The 22,632-nt window shown below is 42.6% G+C and overlaps 1 protein-coding gene across 2 annotated transcripts in view; it reads right to left on the bottom strand.

Annotated features, from left to right (window-relative positions):
• The window catches only part of ephb1 (EPH receptor B1), a 131,705-nt gene extending 109,073 nt beyond the window's left edge, over nt 1-22,632 (bottom strand). For both annotated transcript variants that reach the window (XM_028426851.1, XM_028426852.1), the window contains exon 1: nt 22,436-22,632. In XM_028426851.1, coding sequence (XP_028282652.1) covers nt 22,436-22,496 — 61 coding nt within the window. In that variant the 5' untranslated portion in view covers nt 22,497-22,632. The remainder of the gene's footprint in view (nt 1-22,435) is intronic.

The following is a 22,632-nucleotide window of genomic DNA, read 5'->3' as shown; positions in this document are numbered from 1 at the left end:
GTATCAGGACAAACCTTGGACACCTTTACTGTGCAGCACCTGTGCTGGCAGCAATGCACATCTGCCTTGCATCTGCTCATTACAGGTGATTAGTGAGATGATATGGTGTATTCTCCACCTTCTGAATATTACCCTGGAGGAAAAGTACCTAGTGTTTTTGTTTTTTTAGCACTCATGCTATATAGAAAAGCCAAACTATGTGTAAAATTCATGTTCTCCATCTGTGCTCAGAACAATAAAAAGAAACACATCTTCTTGCCTCTTCAGTACGTCTAGCCTTGAAATCCTAACTCCTCTGTGGGCTTAAAAATAACCTGTCAGACAGTACACCTACATCACAGTTAAGATGACCCAACAGGCAAACAAACACATGCAAGACTGACTCAATAATCAGCCCACATCCCAGCAGAAGACAGCACCGGAAATTATTTTCTAGATCCAACAACAAAGTCAAAACGTTCTGAGATCTAATGCATAACATTTGAAAGTTGAAGTTTTCTGTTTGTTCTCTTCCTCCACGTGGATGTCTGCACAAACACAAGGTCACATCCATCTTTTTAGATCGTTTAGTTTGGTGACAAGGACAGCGACTGTGACAAATATCCAACCATTCAAATGTCAAATTAAGTACAATTAATTACATTCAGGGCAAAGTGTGGACTGAAAAGACAAAAGCAAACTCTATTAGTATTCCTTAAACAACTGATATGTGAAACCAGAGGAGAGCTTGTGTGTATGTGTGTGTGTGTGCGTACGAGCACAAGAGAGAGAGTTAAGGTTTATTAACATAACCATTTACAATAACAACAAACCAGAGCACGGAGTGGAGATATGAATTCATAGGACTGCAAATTGAGAATAACAGACAACCATTGGCGGGTAATTTGCAATTAATATCAGTAATTGAAGCAATTAACTTTGTTTTGTTGCGGAAAGGAAACCATTTAGACACTCATGCATGTAAGAACACACAAACACACACTCTCTCTCAGACTTAGATACAAAAGCATGTAAACAATCACACATAGGCACAAGCACGTGTATATGTGTGTGTGTGTGTGTGTGTGTGTGTCATGAGGGGTAATAAGTTATCTATTTATCTACCTACATGTCTATCTATATCTGTGTAAAGAGGAAGGGACAGTGAAACAGAGTGATATTATAATATAGTAGTATAGTATAGTATTTAATTTAAAAAAAACAAAAAAAACAAAATGCTAAAATCAGCAGCTTCTAACCAGCAGCTTCTGGGTGATTTTTTCAGCACACCCACTGAGATGGGAAGGCCTTCCATCAAAACAATGTCACAACAGGCACTTTGAATAAATTCTGACGCACAACAGTCAGAAGTTATTCTTTAAAGGGCCTTGAAGTTATGCATATCATTGCTCTCCGAAAATAGCCGGCAATGACAGCACCATTTTTATGCTGCTTTTTTAATGTTGTTGTTGCCAAAGTGAGGTGCAGAGTGTAGAAAGTAAAATATGCCTGAAATATCTTTCGAGACCTTGTCATTCTTTCCTCACGTGTTGTTAGCATAGTGCATTATATTGTCTTTTTAAAAGCACTAACAGAAATACACAAAGAGGTCTAATCACACAGACAGAAAAAAACAACACTGGCTGATATTATAATTACCTCGATAATATCATCCTCTCATAATGCAAAACCTTCCTTTTATCTCACAATGAGGGGGATTCTCTCCCGTGGGCGTAAAGTAGAAACTCTCATTACAAAATACCTCCCTGGATGTGAGCAGCTTGTGTAGTGCTTCATTGCAGACAGGAGGGCAATATCACTTATGAGTCTCATCATGTTTGTTTGATGGGAAACAACTACATTCAAAGAAACCCAGAATCTAGTAGGAGGGCTTGTTACACATCTAACACAGACCTTACTGTCAGGGACAGGGTGTGTTGCCATGGTAGCAAAACTTTCCCATACCTAACAAAAAGCGACACTGTGCAACGAAACATTATGCAAAAATAGAAAAAGAAAATAAACTGTCCAAAACTGTCATACACTCTCTAGCTACCCCATTCCAGATGAATGACTCATGTCTTTGCACAATTCTGAAATAATCGCCTACTTTGGTGATCAATAAGCGGCTTTAAATTCATACAAAAGACTGCTCAACTGCATTCACCACAGCAGCTGAGGGGAAGAATCCTGGAGAGGTTCAGGAATACTATCTCTCTTTCCTTGTGTTCTTTTTCCGGTTCTGCCTTTACTCCATGTTCACCTTTCGTCTGTTAATCCCCGTCTTTCATGCCAACAGGAATGGGCGGATTAAGACTGGAAAAGTATTCACATAGCACACGAACTCTGTCTTGCACTCTGGCTATATATCCCCGCTCAACCCATACTCCCTGCAGAAATTGTCTGTGATTGTGTGTATAAATATATATATATATATACACTGTATATGTGGGTCTGTCTGTGCATACATATGAGTGCAGGGTAGCTTGCCACTATTGGGATTTCCATGTAGGTGCAGGTGTGTGTGGGTGGTACAGTGATTTACAACATGGTATAACTTACTGAATAGTCCATCACTACTTCCTCTAATCCTGTTTAAATTAGCCAGTCTTATAGGGAGATTCTTACCACACACAGTTATTGTTCCATCACTTCCTTCGTGGAGATCTACCCTTAATCCTAATCCTAATTTTAACTATAACCTTAAACTTCCCATAAAACTTAAGAGAAAGATTTGGGTTTTGGCTCCACAATGTGTGTGCACTAACACAACATGAGCAATATCCCACACTCCACACCCCCTCCCTTACTCTCACAGACACACAAACACACACAAGTACCATCCATAGGTGACTTTGTTTTCCTTTCGTTACCAACTTTGAAGGATAAACACACCTGTTCCGAACAGACCTGTCTGTCTTTGACACAGTCTAAATGGACTTAGTTTTTAATTCCTTTCAATCTCACCCATCATTCTTAGGCTCGCTTCGTCTGTGGGTACAGCTAAACCAGACCAGCTACACACACACGTGTGCGAGCTCAAGCCGCAGTCTAACTCTTGCTGAGCCTTTGTGGGACTGAAACAGCAAGGCAAGCAGTCTTTCACAGATGATGGGCAAAGACTGGTGGCATCTAATAAAATGGTATTAGATTGTCCAATCTGTCCAATTTATTTAGAGCTGATGCCTCTGCATTCCTCGTCATTCCAGATGGTTTGAGATATAGATTCATTTTCATAACTCCTGTGGAGGTAAGCCCTGTCAACATGAGAGTGACCCACTCAGAGGGGTCGCTTTCACATGCCTGATCAATCGCAGATGTGCACTTTTTCTTGGTGTGGTGTAGGTGCTATTTCTATCAGCCATAAGTGTTCATATTAACACACCAAGATGCTCCCCTCTAACATTTGTAACCATTGTAAGTGCTTTTAGTTGGATTGTGAATGATGGGGGCTTCAAAGGCACTTAGATCTGCAGACTTCAACACGAGTTCAAACAAACAAACAAACAGAGGCCATTCAGTCCTTACGTTTTTCAGCAATAAAAGAACAAGCATACAAAATTCTTGAAACAACAACAAAAATGACAACTTGTCAAACAGCTGCACGTTTTCCACCAGTTGGTTACTGCTGCTAAATTACACAGCTCAGTAAAATCATCTGGCCCTGACTTAGACAGTTGCCTATCTGCAATCTACATAATATATCCGCTGCCTATCCTCAACAACCAAACACAGGGAAACGTCATACACCACAGACCAAACGGCAATTTTGTACTGCATGTCAAGTTAATGCAAGACAGAGCAACATTTAATTAACATTTATAATTGTGCCTTGAAATGCTGCCTCTATTTTGTGGGGGCTTCATCCACGGCTGATTATGTTGCAATGATGAGGTTAATGGTGCTGCATATTTGGCTGCTTGGCAAACACGGCGATGCCGCAGGGTCTGCGTTGCCCCTGGAAACCCCATATTCAAAAGTGAATGAATAGGGTCCGTGTACAAGTCTGTGTACTGTGTATTCATATTACAACCCCAGTGACCTTGACAAAGTCACACGCTTAATTCAGTGCGGCCTACTTCTTTCTTGCCTTTAAGACAAAGATTCCCTTTATATAATTGCCATCCACAGTATTCAGAGCATATGCATGTATTCCAGAGACGTGCTATATTTAAATAATACCGCTTCTATCAGACTGCCATGGTAGATTGAGTCATAATGTAAGTCAAATGTCAGCTGGTGGCTCTGTGTGTTATCCTGTCTTGTTAGATAAAAACTGACACAAAGTTGTTGAGCCACTCATTTGGAGCAAATTCAGCTAAAGCCTTCCACACAGAGAATCATTGCTTGTGCAGCAGTCAAAAGTAATGACACACACACACACACTTGGTAAGGCACATTTCATCCCACCACACTCAAGCCATATTATTCTGCCTCACTGAGCTCACTTGACTCTCTGCCAGTATAACTGTAAAAGTCACCGCCTTCCCTTCCCTTCTTCTGCCTACACTGCTGTCCTTCCTCGTGCCATCCTCTTCCCTCAGTTCATGCTCCTCCTTCCATTTCAAGACAAGCACTGTGATCCCGAAACAACCAGGGGGCTCAAATTGATCCTGGTTTATTGTTAACAAATAGTCTATAACACAGCGAAGCATTCATTGGGACACGGCACCAGGCAGACGTTTACAGTGGCCATTCTGTGGATGACGAGATGGAATTGGTGGATAACAGCAGCAAGATAACAAAGACAAACCTGCTAACACATAAAGAGTCACAGAGGCACCCAGAGATCTGAAAGCCATTAACTCTGGTGCTCGCTAGGAGGAATAAGGTCTGCAATGGCCTATTTCTGTAGGCTCTATATCTCATCAGAGGCTTTCACCCCAGACTTCATGTTGTGTGATTTATTTGGCCTTAACGTCTTGTTTTTTTTTCTCCCCCAAATCAGGTGTGTGTAAATCGTGCATGTGTAAGCCTAGTTGCCCAAACCTGCCTCATCTATGTGTTCCATCACCCAAAGGTCTTAAGCCTAGTTGTCATGGAGATGGGACACAGGTGTTCTCGATGCTCCCTAGACACCCATGATGTCATCATGTAACAGGAAGAGGAAATAGGTGACTCAAGTTTACTCCAAATCCACCAAGTCGTGCTACACAACAGAGTCTGTCTCACAAAAGGCTATTCACTCAGCACCACGCAGCCATGAGGGTGAGATATCCAGTTGATAATCAGACCTGGAGCAGGAACAGTTTTTTGGCAGGTGACTGCTGATGATGGTGCCAGGTAATACACAAAAGAGTTGTGGATCATTTGCACAAAAAAAGGGGGTGGGAGATGACTCAGGCTAACTCAACAAAGCCTCACACAAACTTATTCCTACTTGTGTCAAAAACATATAAAGCAATCCCAATTCATATACATTTACATGAAAGTATTTCATACTTTTTGATCCTTCTGATGACCTTTCTTAATAGCATAACGGAAGCATACACACTCATCAGTACATGAAACACAGGGTTAATGCTGCCTGTCCTCAGGTCTCAAATCTGAGACAGGAAATAAGCCGCAGTGTCCACCAATCACTTTAGATAATGGAGAGATTTATTAGACTGAGACTGCTGCTGCTGTGCCAACCCTAATTAATTTTCCTCTGTGTGTGTATGTGTGACATGAGGAGAGAGAGCGAGAGAGAGAATAAAAAAGAGAATTAGGCAAGAAAATGGAATTAGGCATGAATATACATGCGAATGAGATTTCCAAATGAAGGTTTACTGATAAAACTTGTTTTGGTGAAAGCAACATGTTGAACCTGACTTGTACGCCTTCTCTGTCAGACAATGTAAAACATGTGTGCTTGGCAAACCACAGACCTATAGATCAGACAGCCAGGCCCGGCCAGATGGACCAGGCCAAGCAGCCCTCCTCTCTGTCAGCGTCACCACTAATTAGGATGTTTACATTGGGCCACATTTATGTCTGTGTGCAGGTTTAAAGGCTTACTTACAGAGCAGAGAGAGTTACGTTCAAACTGCAGTGCAACAACTTTTACAAGTGCGGTAAAAGAGTGTTAGCAGGCCAAACAGATGAATGCATTTAAACGTTTTAGAGAAATGGCAGTTTTATTCTTCTAACTGGAATATAAAGAGTCTTTCTAGCAGGTCAAATAAAGCAGTAACAATCAAATGAGTCTTGCTATATACTGTGATTTACAATTACAATGAACAGGTTCGTGCAGCTTTATAACCAAACGCGTTTATGATGACAATACACCTGAAAAGAAAAGCTTTATCACCTGAAGAATTAACTCATCCACCCCACCCACTCCCACATCTACCCTTCTACCTTTATTGTAGCTATTCAATGAGAATTACATTGCCTGATCTCCTCTCTGCTAAATTACTGCCCTCAGTTTCTCTATGGGTGACCACTTCTTTTCTCCTCTCAATCTTAAGTTCTGCCACTACTTATTTCTTACCTATCTATTTTATATCAATAACTTAAGCTCCCTTGATACATCTCTTATTTTTTCAGACTCTATTGTGTTACTCTCTGGCAACCACGGCACTAACAGCAGGAGAACATGCAACAGCTTGGAGTCAGAACTAGTCAATATATATATACTTATTTGCGATAATGGCTTAACAAAATATCTGAGGAGACAGCTGATGTCTGTTTTATATACGTCAACCACAAGGTGTCATAACTTGTGACTGGAGATACTTTAACACACTCATCATAGATCTTTCATTGTGTTTGTGTGTGCCTCTGTGAGTGATTGTTTTTTGATGTTGTGCCACGCCTCACAATACATCTTCTGTAATGGCCTGACCGGGCAGGCCCCCTTTCTAGATGGTGGTGTGGTGTAAATCAGAGTTGATGTGGCTCACTGCCACGGAAGTGTCAGCACATCCTGTCCAATGAGGATGCAACAAGTAACACACAATGTCAGTCACAACACACTCCATACATCTTCCAGATAGCTATATAGTATCCCCCTGCCTTTTTAAGGCAGCCTCCAAAAGGCTTGTGGTAGTGCCACCCCCCCTACAACATGTCCCCACTGTGGATTTGCTGCAATACATTGTCATCTCTTATTCGTTGGCCCCTCAAACAGGCCTGTCAGAGTATTTCCACCAGATCAAAAGCCCAGATGGCTACAGTCAGCGGGAGAGAGACAGGGAAAGCCTCCAGTATAAAACTAGAATGGAATCAGATGACACGGAATAAACTCGGTTTAAAATCTCATTGTAGTGCAAGACACGGGGATAGATGTGTGTTTATTTATGTGCAGCTCAAATAAATGTAGCTGGAGATTGCAAGGAAACACATGAGACACTAAGAAACTGTGATAGACACCGAGAGAGAGTCTCTTTTTCCCCCCACGCCATCCCTGCTATCCTCATGTCGCATTCATTTTTTTTTTAAGAAGGAGGCACAGCACCGGCCCCATTTCAGTCTGATTGTGCGTCTGTGCATGTGCTCCTGCTCCCATGTCTGCTGGCTGTGTGTAATTTCTCCAGCGAACGTGACAGAGGAGCAACTGTACAAAGTGTTCAGTGACAAAGCATTGTGTGTTCATGCCCCTGTTCCCTTCCTGCCTCTGCAGTAGGACAAGCAGATTGATGCTACGGCAGCAGAGCACCATTTTGCCAGCATGTCAGGTCACTGGCTGCACTTTGTGCCTCAGGAGGGAGGAAACAAGCAGGGCTCTTTTTTTTGTCTATGTCCTCGTCTACCTTGTTCTCGTTGTCTTCCACAGGATTTTTCTTCCTCCTTAAGTTAGCAAGTTTGCCACTAGTTATTTTCAACTTTTCACTGCTTGCAGACATGGTGTCTCCTCTGGTTTCTGACTAGTTAAAAAAGGAACTCATCAGCTGCTGCCCACAACATCCAATTGGTGCTTCCAGTGCAGCCATTAAATGTCCAGATAAAAGATAATGGACATCTGTTTTATGGCTTTTGCTCTCTATATGGACTCTGCATGTAATTTATGATCATAATTCATTGGTAACAATAAATTCTCCCTTCACTGCAGATACTGCTTATTTATATAAAGATCCACAGTATGTTGATGGAGATGATGGAAACTCAAGAGACTCAGAAGGCGAATAAGATCAGGCGGTTTGTATATCATCACAAGGTAAATGGTGGCAAAGTCAATGCAGAACGTTAATAACAGCTGCGATGTCACCATGTGGCAGCCATTTGATTTTAAGAGATCTCATTTTCAAGAGCAAAGAATCTGCACTTTGTTGTTAGAGGATCTGAACATCAAACGCTTCAAGCGCTGTGATATGAGAGACACAAATGAACGAACATGCACACACACACAAACACTGGGGACAGTGCAGAACATCTGTGATCAGCATTAGTCAGATGGATCTGCCTGAATTAGCATAAAATCCAACCAGCACATAAGCGATAAAGGCAAGATACTTTTTCTACACAGGGAAAGGATGAGAGTGGCAGACCACAACAGACACAGAAAAGGGCAACAGAGATTGGGATGTAACCAAAAAGCTTGATATAATTTCGCTCTAAATGCTGCGTTGGCGTTGTTTTGTAATTTGCTTACAAGGGCAAGGCAGCACGCCCAAATATACTTTGAGCAACAGCATGAGCAAGAGGGATATTAGAGAGATAGGGTGGAGAAGAGATGGAGCTTAGAATAAATTGGGAGGGGAGGAAAAATGAGAGGCTCAGACAGGGGAACTCATTAACTTCTCTTTAATAAAGCCCAAGTCACATGGGGACCCTTTCATTCCTTTATCTATCGAGTCACACACATACACACACTACACTGTAGTGCCAGATTGATCACCTCTAGATTACCACACAGGCAGTGATCATAACCACAGGTCCAAGCTCACTTAACACACATTAAAAATCACTAATCCATTGAACTTCATTAGCAATCTGATATGACTGAGGAAACCTTATGACACTTACGTCAAAAGCATGCAGTGTTGACAATAACCTCTTTGCCAGTTTATGCTTTGAATAAATTACTGGCCTGCTTACAGTGAAGCTGCAGAATATAAATATTTTGAAGGCTCACCGCAGCTCAATACCCTAAAGAAACTAAACAGATTACAAAACAGCGCATTCTTCTGAATTTCTGCAAAGAAGAAGAAGAAGCAAAAGTTTTTTCTTGCCTTTTCTTTTTTTGCAAGCCATCTTCAAAAACTACAAAGCTTTTCCATGATAAACACTAGAACTGGCACTCTGCCCAGACCCAGATTCCCTTTTGTCGTTATCATTTGTGAGGATAAGTTCACTCTTACTCTGAGGTACAGGAGTGGGACTGGGATGGTTGGATACTCCACAGGAAAGGAGAGCAGGGATGGTAGTATTAAAGATTCATCTCTATCTGAACATCCATGCCTTCCCCAGGGGCCAGACAGCAAGGCTAATTTAAGAAGCGTGGGCCCTGTCAGCTGTCACTAGCATGCGCACTCATAGTCACATACACAGGCGCATTTTTATCCAAAAACACACATTGCGCGCACATGCGCTCGACTCAATACAAAGCTAATTCCAAAAATGTTGGCAACTGTCAGAAGTCATCATCTGTGAGTACAAAGCTAACCAACATGTTACACAACCTGGCACCATGTGTGGATGGCAGAGGGGGGGAGGGGAGAAAGACAAGACAGACAAGTCGAGAGAGGAAGAAATATTGACTGGTTGACTAAAAACAACTTGAAAGAAAACAGAAAATAAAGTTGCCAAAGTCTCCTTAACATGGACCTTATCAACCCAAACAACATGGGAATCAGATTTCATGTCTGCATTGTATAGTTTTGAGCACAAAGGTGCAGATGGTGTAATCATAATGGTCAAAAATAAGTTTTTTTCCCCACCAATGGTTGCAATTTGGTAACCAGCAGCCATGGAAACTGCAGCTCTTGTGACTGAAAGGCTGCACCAGACCAACATCAGGTCAACAAAAATGGATTTTAAACATGTCCTAGGTTAGATGTTGTCAGTGTTCTTATTGATTTGCTTGATCTGATGTAAAATGTGGTGACTAGCATTACCTGACTTACTTTGCAGGTGACTAGATGATCCGTCTACAATCACCTGGCAACCTAAAGGGTACTGAAAAATTAAGCCAAATGCAGTTCCACTAGTGGCCATCTGAGGCAGTGTCTACAACAAGTCAATCCCCCCCACAGAATGAAACATGTTTGCTACCTCTCTTGCTCATGATTGTTACACAGGCCTTTGTTTCAGAACATGTACACAGTCAAAAGAAACAAGTCGTCTGGTGCCCATGCATATTAAGCGAACATACAAATACCCAGACATTCAAATCCCAGTGAGAGAAGGATATGAGGGGTATTTGCTTCACATTCTCCAACGATCGCATCCAGGTGTTCTGTGATCAAGAGGAATTTCAAAGCAAGGACACGCTATTGGCAGTCTCCATGGGCGACTGCAGCTTCTCCTATCAGAGATTCCCCATCTGCATCAATGGGCTTCTGACCATTTTGTCACATCAGTCCTTTAGCAAAGAGATCAAAAGGGACTTTAAAACTTCGTTCAAATAATTCTTACAAACAGGATGAACGGCTGCCACCTAAGGAGTCCATATGCCAGTAGTGGTGTTTCTCAGTAAGCGTGTGCAAAAATTTATTTTCCCAAGATACTGTATGACATTCCTCAAACAGATTTCCATCTCCCTGTCACTGTCTGCACCATCGCTCATTCAGTCAGATGATAGAAGTTAGGGGTTTGGCACTGAAATCTATTAGCATTTTGGAATACATTAGCATACCCAAAGGGATCCGTGGTAACATTGATTACAAATAACCGCATGCATTAAGATGCTGCTCTGCCTCTGATCACATGCAATATGCCAATCGCTACAGCCTACCCCCCACTCTTACCCCTATCCGCACACACACACACACATTGTCTTAGTGAGGCAGTCCGACCGCCTGCTGTGAAGCAGGTGCCGTGATGATTCTCCTTCCTTTCATGCCTGCTGACACACATGCATGCATACACACATACACGCGTGCACACACATACACATGCGTGTATTCAAAGAGAGAACTGTGAAGCAGAGGTGACAGGTCTCTGGTTCTATGCCATCCTTAGCAAATGTAGTGCTAATTGCCATCCCCTCACTGTTAGAGAGCAGCGTGGATCCAACATGAGGTCCATATGGACCCCAAGATGGCGTCATCTCCTGCCCAGAACAGAATAACCAAAGGGGCACTCTACATAAGACACCTGAGCAAAATTCACAACGAAAATAACAAAATTTTATTTGCTCATGAACTTGGATTTGGCAGCTGCGGACAGGCAAGTTGGCGTTGTTAGTCTGACAGCTGATTAGAGAGATGAGGGATTTTGAGTGCGACACCTCTAATGATCTCGTCATCTGATTGACAGGCTAGGCAAGGCTCCAATTCACACATCTAGCACATCACAGAATGTGGTGCCCATACAGCAGAGAAGGTCAGCATGTCAGACGCACACTCTGCTGACAGACACACAAATACGCCCATACACATTGCTACATTGGATGTTAGAGACTATTTGCCTTCATAAATCTCTCCTGTGGCTTCCAAAATATTCCACTATTATGTTGGCCTTCGCAGGGCTATTTCCTCCCCCAGTTAGCCTGTCATCAGCACCATTGTACTGTATTGTCTGGGAGCGAGCCTAAATGGGACCCTTTCAGGGGTATTTTCAGGTACTTTCATGGAAGAATGGAGAGGATATTCATATCACATTTCAGTTTTTCTATCGCAAAGCAAACACAGTTCTGGACAACACACAGACACACATACACACCGGCACTTCCTTCACTGACCCAAACGAACAAGTCAAGCGCATTCCTGCTCCCAGCGATTTCCTCCATCTTTTCCCAACTGACAGGATCGCATTACAAGCGCCTGGCTTTTATCTCTCACAGAGACAGCAGCAGCAAACATTGCTGTACACAGTGCTGAGGGAATGTCCTAAACATTTCCATAATGCATACAGCCGAAAACCATTTCCCAAACTGTTTTTTTAGGGAGGAGAAACAAAACAAAAACATTTTGGATTAAAACTGCTCTACTAAGCAAGGACTAACTGATCAGTCCAGATTTCTTAGAGGAACTGGCACACTGCTGCCAACTCCTTTAATTGCACTCACACTGTTCCATCTCGTGATTATTGGCAATTATCTGTCAATTAGCAATGTGCTGATGTCACTGCGATGTGAAAGGCGCAGCAATCAGGAGCTGTTAGCGAAGAAATGGTCATCCATACTAATGACCTCATGCACACTCCAGCTGAGAGCACCCCTTAAGATTGTTGTGTTGTTTTGTCCAGTAACTAATCTTCTGCATGGCTGCTGTGATCACAACATGATCCAGGCCTGTCAACACTGCTTCACGTCTACACAGCTCAGTGGTTTACGGAGCCCCAAAAGAGAGTACTGCTCAAAACGACCTTGACTGGTTCAAACTCAGCCCCACTTTCAGTACCCCCTTTACCACCCATCACCCCAGTGAGGTGCCCCATTTCTCTGAGACATATTGAGTGTTGAAAAAATGTCCTATTAAAATGATCTAAGCTAAGGGAGTAGATCCCCAAGAAAATTGTAATATAATGCAGGCAGTCAGGAAAACTCCTCCAAAACAGACATCATTTCATCATTTTAATCTCCAAAACAATACAGTATATGTCCTTGAAGTGCTAACTTTGGGATAAGCCTTTGCTTGCCCTGTTAAATGTTTACAAAAACAGAAAGAGACACATAAGAGATGAAGAATCATCCCTGCATCCATCAAACACAGCCGATCTATCAAACTCTCCTCTGAAATAAACAAAAGGATGCTTACGACATCTGTCATTCCCTCCCCGTGCTGTGATCCATGATATGATTGGAACGCTCATACGTTCTGGATGAATCACAATCAATCTTTAAAGTCAAGACAACGCAGACACAGAGAGCGATAGAGGCTTCTTGTTTGCTTTTTGTCTTTTCACTTTTTTTAGACACTCTATCCATCCATCCAGCCATCTATCAGGTTTTCTTTTTTTCCTTTTAGCAGCTGCAGAATGATGTTTATCAAAGGTAGATTTTCAAAGCATTACCTGAACCATAAATTGATTGAAAGCATTTGCAGAACCGCAAGTCACTCTCCACGCTCTCCTCTACATTTTCAACCAGCAGTGACAGAAAGAACGAAGGTGTCCTCTTCCGGGCCAATCATTGACAGGTGTCACAAAGACCTTTTAGAGTGAGCCGAGTGATTTTTTTTTTTTTTTCCTTCTTATACATGGTTAAACTTACTCGCACAAACATACAAGCAGACACACTCACATACTCACACAGTGACCTTGTCAGGAGAAATAACCATCACACAAAGAGAGCAATACACATCTGTGCCTCCTGTCTTCCACCTTGGGTGAGGCAAGTTCACATATAAGTGGCTTTTATAAATGCCAAAAGAATGGAGGTTTACTGGACTATTTGAAACATAAAAACACATTTTGGAGGCTGAACATTTTTATTTTCAAACCTTTAAAGTAGAATAAACCAAGCTGGCATCAGGTGGATGAAGGCTTTTAAATGACTCCCTTTATTCACTTACAAAGTATGCTTCACCACAGCATTCAAAGAGGGCAAATTTGCCTGTATGCACACGCAACCATGATTTCATTAGATGGGAAAAAAGGACAAATATGAACTTGAGAAAATCACAGCAGTCACGCATGTCTTTAAAAAAAATATTCAGATGCGGAGGCATTGTTTCTTTATCCTGTTTGGTGTCGTCTCAGGAAGGGAAGACTAACGCTTTGGCACAGAAAACAAATACCCCGGAGACTGTCTAACAACAACACACCCCTGCGTGACTCTGCCTGACCAGCTGCTTTTGTCCAGACAGCCCTTTAACTGATCGGTATTACAGAGTCAGTATTGTCATCAGCACAGGTTAGAACATGACTTAAATGGTTGGGTGGAACTCGGTGCGGTGATTCATTCAAACTCTAAGTTCTTTAATACTGAAATGATGCCCCTTTCGCAGAGAGGGCCTGGCATGAAAGCAACAAGCAGAGAGATCTCCAAGACCTCCGTGACAGAGATCAGTGGTATTTAGCACGTCTGCAAATATAGTACGTTCATATAGAGAGAGGCTGAAGCAAATCGGAATATTTCGGATTTGAATATTTTTGATTAGATTCTGATCTGATCTGATCTGATCTGATCATCATTTCCAATTTTGGAATCAGACTTGAGTCACTTCACAATGTAATCCTAAATTTGATACCTAGGGATAACTAGCTCACACTGCTGGTCTTGCACAATTACACACACTGCACAATTTGAATTTTTTGCTCAGATCAATTTTTTTTTTGGTGTGTGGCTGATCACAATATTGTTTAAATGAAACCTATATCAGAGTCCAGTATAAACTGGCCACAGCAATGAACTAGCCCGCATACACAGACGTCATGTCGAACACTGTGTCCAATTTAGAAGTGCATATATAAATAAAAAATCAGATATGGCAAAAAAAAAAAAATCTTATGTGGGCCTCTTTTGTCTGCAGGCTGAACATAGCCTAATTCATAGCCTCACATGCCAATTAACATAAACTGACAAGACAGCCAAATCTGATTTGTGCTTTAAAAAATCTGAAAATCTTGTAATTCTAATCATGAAAAGAAGCTTTATCATTACAGTAACTTATATTTCCAAAACCTGTCATTCTATTGTTATGTCTTATCTCTGTTCCTTGCAATTAGATTCTTATTGCTATTACAATGCTAAAATAATGTACATGAAAGAGATTAAGGATTACAGTCTAAAGCAATGTATTATTAGCACAGAGTTTACACAAATTGTATCTGATAATCTGTAGAATGCACACTCACATGTGTGTAGTTAGGCTTTTAGAAATCAGGAATCCTTTACTGAACCACAGATTTAAGCATGTACCTATGCCACATTCAGAATTTGTGCAAAAATGAGGCCAGCCTTATATATTATACATTAATGATGTCACATCACTTACATGTCAATGATGTATCTTTTCATATTAACTGAATTTCCCCCTAAAACTGATGTGTCGCAGTTGTAAAACATGAGGAAAACCTCAGTACAATTACATTCAGCTTGGCTTAGCAGGAACGTTTGTCATCCTGACATGTCATCAGCTGAGTGGTGCTGGAAGATGTGGTGGAAGAAAACGAGCACACATCTGCTCATTCACGTCCGCATTGCACTTTGCTTTATTTAAAAACTACCTGACTTCAAACCATATGTGTGTACAGTATATTCAGGCAGTTCATTTCCCCCCAAGCTCTCAGAAACGGGCTGACTCCGCCCAGACATCAGTGTCAATCTGCCGAGTGGCTGTCTAACAGTGTGTGAAGCTCACATCAAACGCATGCCGCTTTAAACGCCCAGCCTTGGAAGGAAGCAGGGAGGGGACGGGCTTCATAGGAGTGAGGGATGAGGAGGAGGAAGGGAACAATTGGAAAGGGGCATGCATTATATACTGTTCAGTGATCCCCAATGCAAAGGGTGTTTGTAGGACGGGGACAGCTGTGTTAACTAGCTGAATGAAGACATCCTTCATAACTGTAGCAGCCACCATAGCAAGCAAATACAGAACATATTCTGACTCACAGCACCAAGCAATGGGCTCCACATCACTTTTTTAAAACAGATTTTTATAAAAAGACATCCATACGAAGTGCTCAAGCACACATGCAGACACACACACACTCTTAAGGGTTGGATGTGCTTAAGGGTTAGCAGCCAGAACCACCAGCCTCCTCATTAGCACAAATAAGATTGTAGGAAGATACAGGCCTATCCTCCTCTCCTTCACTGTCTCTTTGTCCCTCATCGCCTCTGTTCTCTTGCACAAATGAGTCCTAATCCTTGTCCTCTAGCTCGCCTCTAACAAAAACAAAACCACACAGAGCTGTAGAGAGAGGAGGCAGAGGAGAGAATACAACAGTGGTGTTGTGTGGGATTTTATTTCCCTTATTTATTTGTGCATCTGCTGAAAGTGTTTATTACATTTCATGAGGTTGAAACTTAGAATGTTTGTCAAGATGTAACCTGAGGATGTTTCGTTTTCATGAAGGAGAGTGTACAGGTCAGGGGCTGAACTGTGAAGCCGGCCATCGAGAGAAAATATGAACTCATTTGTTTAGAGACTCTGTAACGCATAAGTAAATGATGTTTTTATTCATGCTATTTTACCCTCAGCTGCAACCAGAAAGTAAAACAAACCACCTCCAACCTTGGTTCTTTTGAGGAAATGCCTCTTTCACCCTGTCAGATTTCTACTTGTAGCCAGCTAGGTGACTGCTGCTCGATCAAGATACTGTCCGCTCATTTCCCATTACCCTCTGTGCTTCAAATCAATAGTTAATTAAACTTAAAAAAATCTCACTCTTCTTATCCAGCTAAAGAAATGGACAGCACAGGGCAGGCTGAAAATTTGCCTGGCAGAGGGGATTCTGTTACGCAGGGGTGAAAACTGTCCTCCCACCACTGCTACTTATTGGCCCATCAGTGTCCCTCTCGGTAGCTTGCGTTCCATTTTGCACTGCGCAGCCACTTCTTCGTTTTTCTCCACCACGCAATTTTCATTTCTCATGCTAATGCAGACACACACATACACACAAATATCTACACTCGATGTCTCTGCCGCTCTCTTGCCAAGAAACCAATGTTTAATAAGAGATTACATTTATGGTGAGGAGAAGGGCAGGCGGATGGTGAAATATGTCCACATGTCCTGAACCTGGGAGAGGCTCTGGCACTTACTCATTAATAATGGGACAGGCCCCAGGCCCAAGCCCTTAGCTCTCAGTCTCTACTCATTTCCTTTCCACACATCAAAGCTGAGTGTATGTGTGTTAAGGCCCCTGCACATTCATTGCTTCTGTGTATGTGTGTGAGCTTGTCAGTCCCTATGAGAAACAGCCTGTGGAGGAGCCGGCTTTTATTTAATCAGAAGTGGAGCAGCTTCCACCACCATTCGTAATTTCAGCCATATTAACGTTCTGCCTTTAATTCCTCTGAGCACTAGAGAAACAGCATCCTCTAGGCTGCTAATTCACTTTAAATGCAAAATGTAACACAAGTTTGTTTTTTTCCTGTTTTTGTTTGTGAACCTCATATATTACATTTAAACTTGAGAGGTCTGAGATTTGCTAAATAAGCATGGTGCATTGTTATCAAGAGTGCAGAGTGAGTTAAGTTGATAGTGTTATCAGTCTGATTGTAGACTTTAAAAGTTTCCCACACACTGGAGCACACTATACCTGCTTTCACACACACCCTTGTCAGCTGCTGCCCTGCCACTGCTTATACTTGCAGCCCTTAAGCCCTTGCCTTATAGTCATATTAAATCATTCTGGTCTAGACTAAAAAACAGAGCTCATTATACAATCATAAATGAAGGTCTTTGTTCCCAACAAGCCCAACAGTCTCTTTACCCTCTTCCTGTTCCTGCCCAAGCTGTGCCTATTACATCTTGTGGCTCATATTTCACTTTTCTTCCTTGTGGTAAACCCTATAATGCTTCATAAATGCACTGTGTTTTTAACCAAAACGTGGAGAGTAAAGGAAGGGAGAGAGGAGGGGGGCAATTATTATCAAGCAGGGAAGTTAGAAGGCAACAACTCTCAAATTTAATTAAAAAGAACAAACTAGCAGGTGAAAAAAAATAGTCAGAAAGTTCAGTCAACAACAGGATTGTGTGGACATTGACTTGCCGGAGCTAAAGAAGGGAGGGGTTGTAGTGGACAGGGGCTTAAAGGGGGTAGTTGGGTGCAAGAGGGGTGGGGGCTGTAAGGATAGAGGTCCCATGAGCCGTGCTGCGTGAACATTGGGAAATAAGACTCGATAATCAATGCTTTCTCTTCTCTTCTCACCTCTCAACTCAACAAATATCGAAGAGGCTCCCCTTTCCTGCTGACTGAACAACTGCCACCCAATCTGTAGGACAGGTGATAATGGAGAGGGGGAAAAAAGGCCTCAGAGACCGAAAAAGAATGAGAAAAAGCACATTTTTCACACCACCATGCTTGAGTGGTGAAGAAGCCAGGTCACTGTGACCAATCAATTACTACCATTGCTGTTTTCCACTAAGTGTGGTTTGAAGGGTTATCTCCAAGTGGTTGTGCATGTCCAGCGTGTGTCTCTGTCCATGTGGTGTGTTTACCATTTGAGGGAACTGGCTTTACCAGCAAACAGATGACTCACAGTTTGAGGTTGAACTGTTTCATGAGCGTCACCGCTTTCACTCCTGCGCTCTAATGTGTTTCATATGTCGCTGATGCAGTAGGCCTGCTTGTCCCTGAGCTTGGACAGATAAGGCCTTTAGCCTTCATCCCACAGTTGACCACCTGCTCCGATAAGAGCCAGGCACGAAGCAAGACGGGTGGAACCTAACACTGCTGATAGCATCTCTGTGGCAAATCTCAGGACATAGGAATGTGTATGGAAGACACCGGAAGACAACATGGTAAAGAACGTGAGATATATCTGCACAATGTGTCTCAAGCCCGGAATTACAGTGGAATACACACATTCAGTGTAGCACTCATTCGTCTCATTCTCCCCTCTCCACCTCAGTGCTGCTCATTCTCACACTGTGGTGTACACACAAAAAATGTGCACATACATAAGCTCCCAACCTGCATTCACCATCTGGCCTTCCTGAGGCTCGGATGTCTCTGGGGTAAGGTGAGCTGTGAAGGGACTCTGTGTGCCTATATGTCATGTGTGTGTGTGTGAGATAGAGAGAGAGGGATAGGGAGAGAGACAAACAAATAGTGAGTGAGGAGGAACTGATCATATTATCAAAGAGGAAAATATTTGCAATATGTGTAAAACCACATGGTGAAGGAAACATCCTGCACAGTCCACAGGTTCTAGCTACACTGTCGCCATGCAAGCATATAAAAAAAACACACATTTACAGGACCGCAGGTAACCGAGCTGCAGGCAGGGGTGTCCACTGGGGGTCGTCATAGCTGACTAGGCTATGTAAGTGCACCTTAACACCAAGTAGTCTTTTCACAGTGGCCAAAATAAAACCTCCATTATAGGATATGGCCCCTGCCAGCTATAAGCACTACTTTGCCAACACAGGCGCCCAAATGTACAATATACACAACACATGCTGCTTCAAAACACTGGAAAAATTGAATGCTACTTCAGGTGGTCCCAGGTCAGTAGTAGTACTGCCTGTGGTCAAAATACCCACATGTGAGCACTCACATACAATCCTTTACCACGACCCTAGAGGCCTGCCTTACACTTATATATTTCTTTTTTTTCTTTCTAACAATCTAACAAAAGAGCAAAGGAAAGGAGCAACCTCGCATTCACATTCTGTTTGCATGGCTCTTTTTACAGTGTGTCTCCTCCATACAGGTCACAGTAGAGAATTCATAACTCTGTGATACACTTGGGGTTTGGGCGATAAGCACTGAGGCAGCAGAAGATGCCAGTGTTGTCCTTTTATTTCATTACAACCATTATAATCACTCAGAAATCTGAACTGGAAATGCATCCCCTGATTAGAATAAGAACTCCCATAACTCCCGGATTGGCAGATTCTGATTTCTCTGCAGAATGAGGTCAGAGCAAAAGGTCAGCTAAGGGACAATGACCCTAGAGCTGAGTCGGTGTCTGGCTCAAGGACACTTCAGCAGGGCAGTTGCATGCTGAGACAGTGGCTGGAACTTGTCCGTCAACCTTCTGTCTTCTAACCTCTTGAATCAATATGCCGCTGATTAATGTATATCAACAGAGTGTGGTACTGACCTCCATAACAATCAGCTATTGTCTTAGCCTTTATAATAGGTTGCTTATTCAGGAAGCTACAATGTTCTCCATTTCAGTCTTCAGAGGACGATGCATTACCAAAGTGCAACGTGTACTTAACACAGCATCCTGTGGGAATAGTTAGCAACGTTGTCTTATCATACACATATTGAATGTGGCCAGTGTTTTACAGCATTATAGCATGGCTCAGTGTATGTCAGATAACTGAGACAGCAGTGTTCATTTACTTTCTTAGCCTTGTTCTATTTCAGTCTACTCATTTGTAAAACACGCATACAGTATCTTTTCTCAAACTAGCTGACCTCCCTCCTTCTGTCTCTCTTTCTCATCTTTTTATCTCCCTCTGTCCCCGTCTATCTTCAAACGCCGTTTCATCCCCCTTCTCTCCGCTCCTCCTCCCTCAGCCGCCCAGTTCCAGGCCGTTAAATGAGCGGGCTTATCTAAGCCTAATTGGTTTAAGGGCAAACAGAAATAAGCAATGGGCTCTGTAAGTATAGGGGAGAATTACTGCTGCTGTTGGCAAGAAGCATCCACATGCCACAGAGACAGCGAGCTGAAGAAGTGAGTACGGAGACAAGGGGTGGAATGGGGAGATTAGTGGAGAAAATTATGGAAGGTAGAGAAATGAGGTAAGAAAATAGGGAGGTGTAGAGGAAAGTAGGGAGAGCAGAGCACTCCTTCTTGTCTAATGCCATGCAAATCCCTCCTCTGTGTTAGCCGTGGGTCTGACTGCCCTTCTGCTCTCTTCAATAACTTCACTGTTGATAACGTGTGTGCAGTCTGGAGTAAAAATTCAAAGTTATAACACATATTTTTATCATGGCAAACTCAAGCTACGGCACACAGATCGCATTATTCTATAATGCTCAGCTGTCTCCACGCTATCAATCCACATGCGGAGCATTTCCTCCTTATGATTTTATGCCTCCATTCATCAGTCTCTTAATGATGTGCAGAGATGTTTACTGTGTGTACACAGAGAGCGGTCAAATATAACATTCAATTCATCACAACTGCATGTCCATATGGTGATTCTTAGGCAGACACACACACAGGCGCACACACAGACAGATATCTGATACTTTGTGATTGTTAGCTGATTTGGTCTTGTAATCAGATTAAGGGTGACAGGATAGGCAGGGATAATGTTGTCAATGGTCTACTCACACGCAGACATGCAACAATAACAAAGAGCAACAGATTGGTGTTCAGATCGGTGAAAATTTTAACCTTCCCATGGGGCCAACCTCCTTTCAATTAGCAACCCAAACAAGGAAGTCACTTTCATCCTCGTTACTGAGGTAACCCAGGGGCCATCACCCATCTGCTTCGCTCTCATCTCATCTTTTAAAGTAGAGATCCCACACCCCTTTTCCTGGGAGGGGGGGTTACTCCTACCTCTCGCCCTCCACTCATCTCTCTCAAATGACATTTCTGCTGTTATATCACAAGGGGTTAACATTTGAACCTCAAAATATCCATTCTCACAGGGGTAGCAGTTTGTGCCTGGGCTTGGTACCCGTGCTTTTGCTGAAATCTGATGGCCGCAAACAAGAAAGCTACTGCCAAATTACAGGGCACAGCAAGAGCAGGGAGCAGTCTAGGACTTGTAAATGATTAGAAGAAAAACCTGAAAAACAAATGCGCTTTCTCATTTACCTATTCTTTAGAATGGATAAGATATTAAAGCTGGTGCTCCCCCCTGTGTGTGTTTTATTAGAGAGGATGAGCTGCCATATACAATAGACAGTATATATATATATATATATATGTGTTGCACTGCAGGGATATCCATCCAGCAGCTAATGTCTGAAGCTACAGCCCAGAGTCCGGTCCCTAGGGCCCCACAGCGGAAATGAAAGACATGCTTAACTGAGGAGATAGCTACTGTACTGGTGGCACCACTGCCACTTGTCCAGATGAGTGTCTGTCGCAAAGAAAAAAAGAAAGAAAAAGAAATAGGAGCAGATGTAGAGAATGGAAAAGAGATAGATGAAGAGAGAAATGCATGGGTAGTCTGACCAAAGGGGAGAGAGAGGCACCTTTCAACAGTGAAAAAGAGGAATTTATCGCCAAGCATGAAATGCACCTTACAGAGTCAGAATCAGAGCAAACACTTCAAGAGTTTGTCTCGGTGAAAGAAAATGCTTTTAGTAATAGCAATTCATACAAACGAGCCGGCAGATTTGACAGGCAGTTACTATGTAGCCATCACTTCCCACTGAGAGAAAAGTAATTGCTCGTGGGATAATCAGAATCTAAAATACCACAATTGAGAAAGGAAATTTCTGCCATGAACTCCCGCGGTCTAACGAGAAAGACTAACCAGTGAGAAAAACTGATTTTATCGCATGTGTGACCACTAATAACCTGTATTCTGTTGTAAGCATGTCTAAACCTCAAAAACAACCTTTATTGCAAGAACAGCGGGTTAATGTTGCTACGAAATAGAGGCACAACCAAAAGGAGTCTGCTGCTGCTGAGATCCACGTGTATGGCATCCGCGTATGCCAGAGACGCAGCGCAGCCCACCAGAAAAACCTTACAAAGCATCCCCAAGGAAGGCACAGCGCGCCTCGGACAGAAGCCACATTTACAGCAACTACAGTCCCCTTTTTTATTTACCTTCCATCGCAGAAGATGTGATGACCATCACGCATAAAAGCGCAAACAAATCCACTGGCATGGCAGAAGGGTAGTCTCCACAGCCTGTCCCCAAATAACCAAGACGCACGTTGCGCGTCAAAAGAATCCCTCAGTTGTCAGAGCGGTACTCCAGCAGATAGCCTCTGTTGTGAGTCACATTTCAAGCCGTAGTAAAC

This window comes from Parambassis ranga, chromosome 17, assembly GCF_900634625.1.
Source record: "Parambassis ranga chromosome 17, fParRan2.1, whole genome shotgun sequence".
Lineage (NCBI taxonomy): Eukaryota > Metazoa > Chordata > Actinopteri > Ambassidae > Parambassis > Parambassis ranga.
Note: the sequence above shows the minus strand (reverse complement) of the source record. Positions and strands in the feature narration are given on the sequence as shown.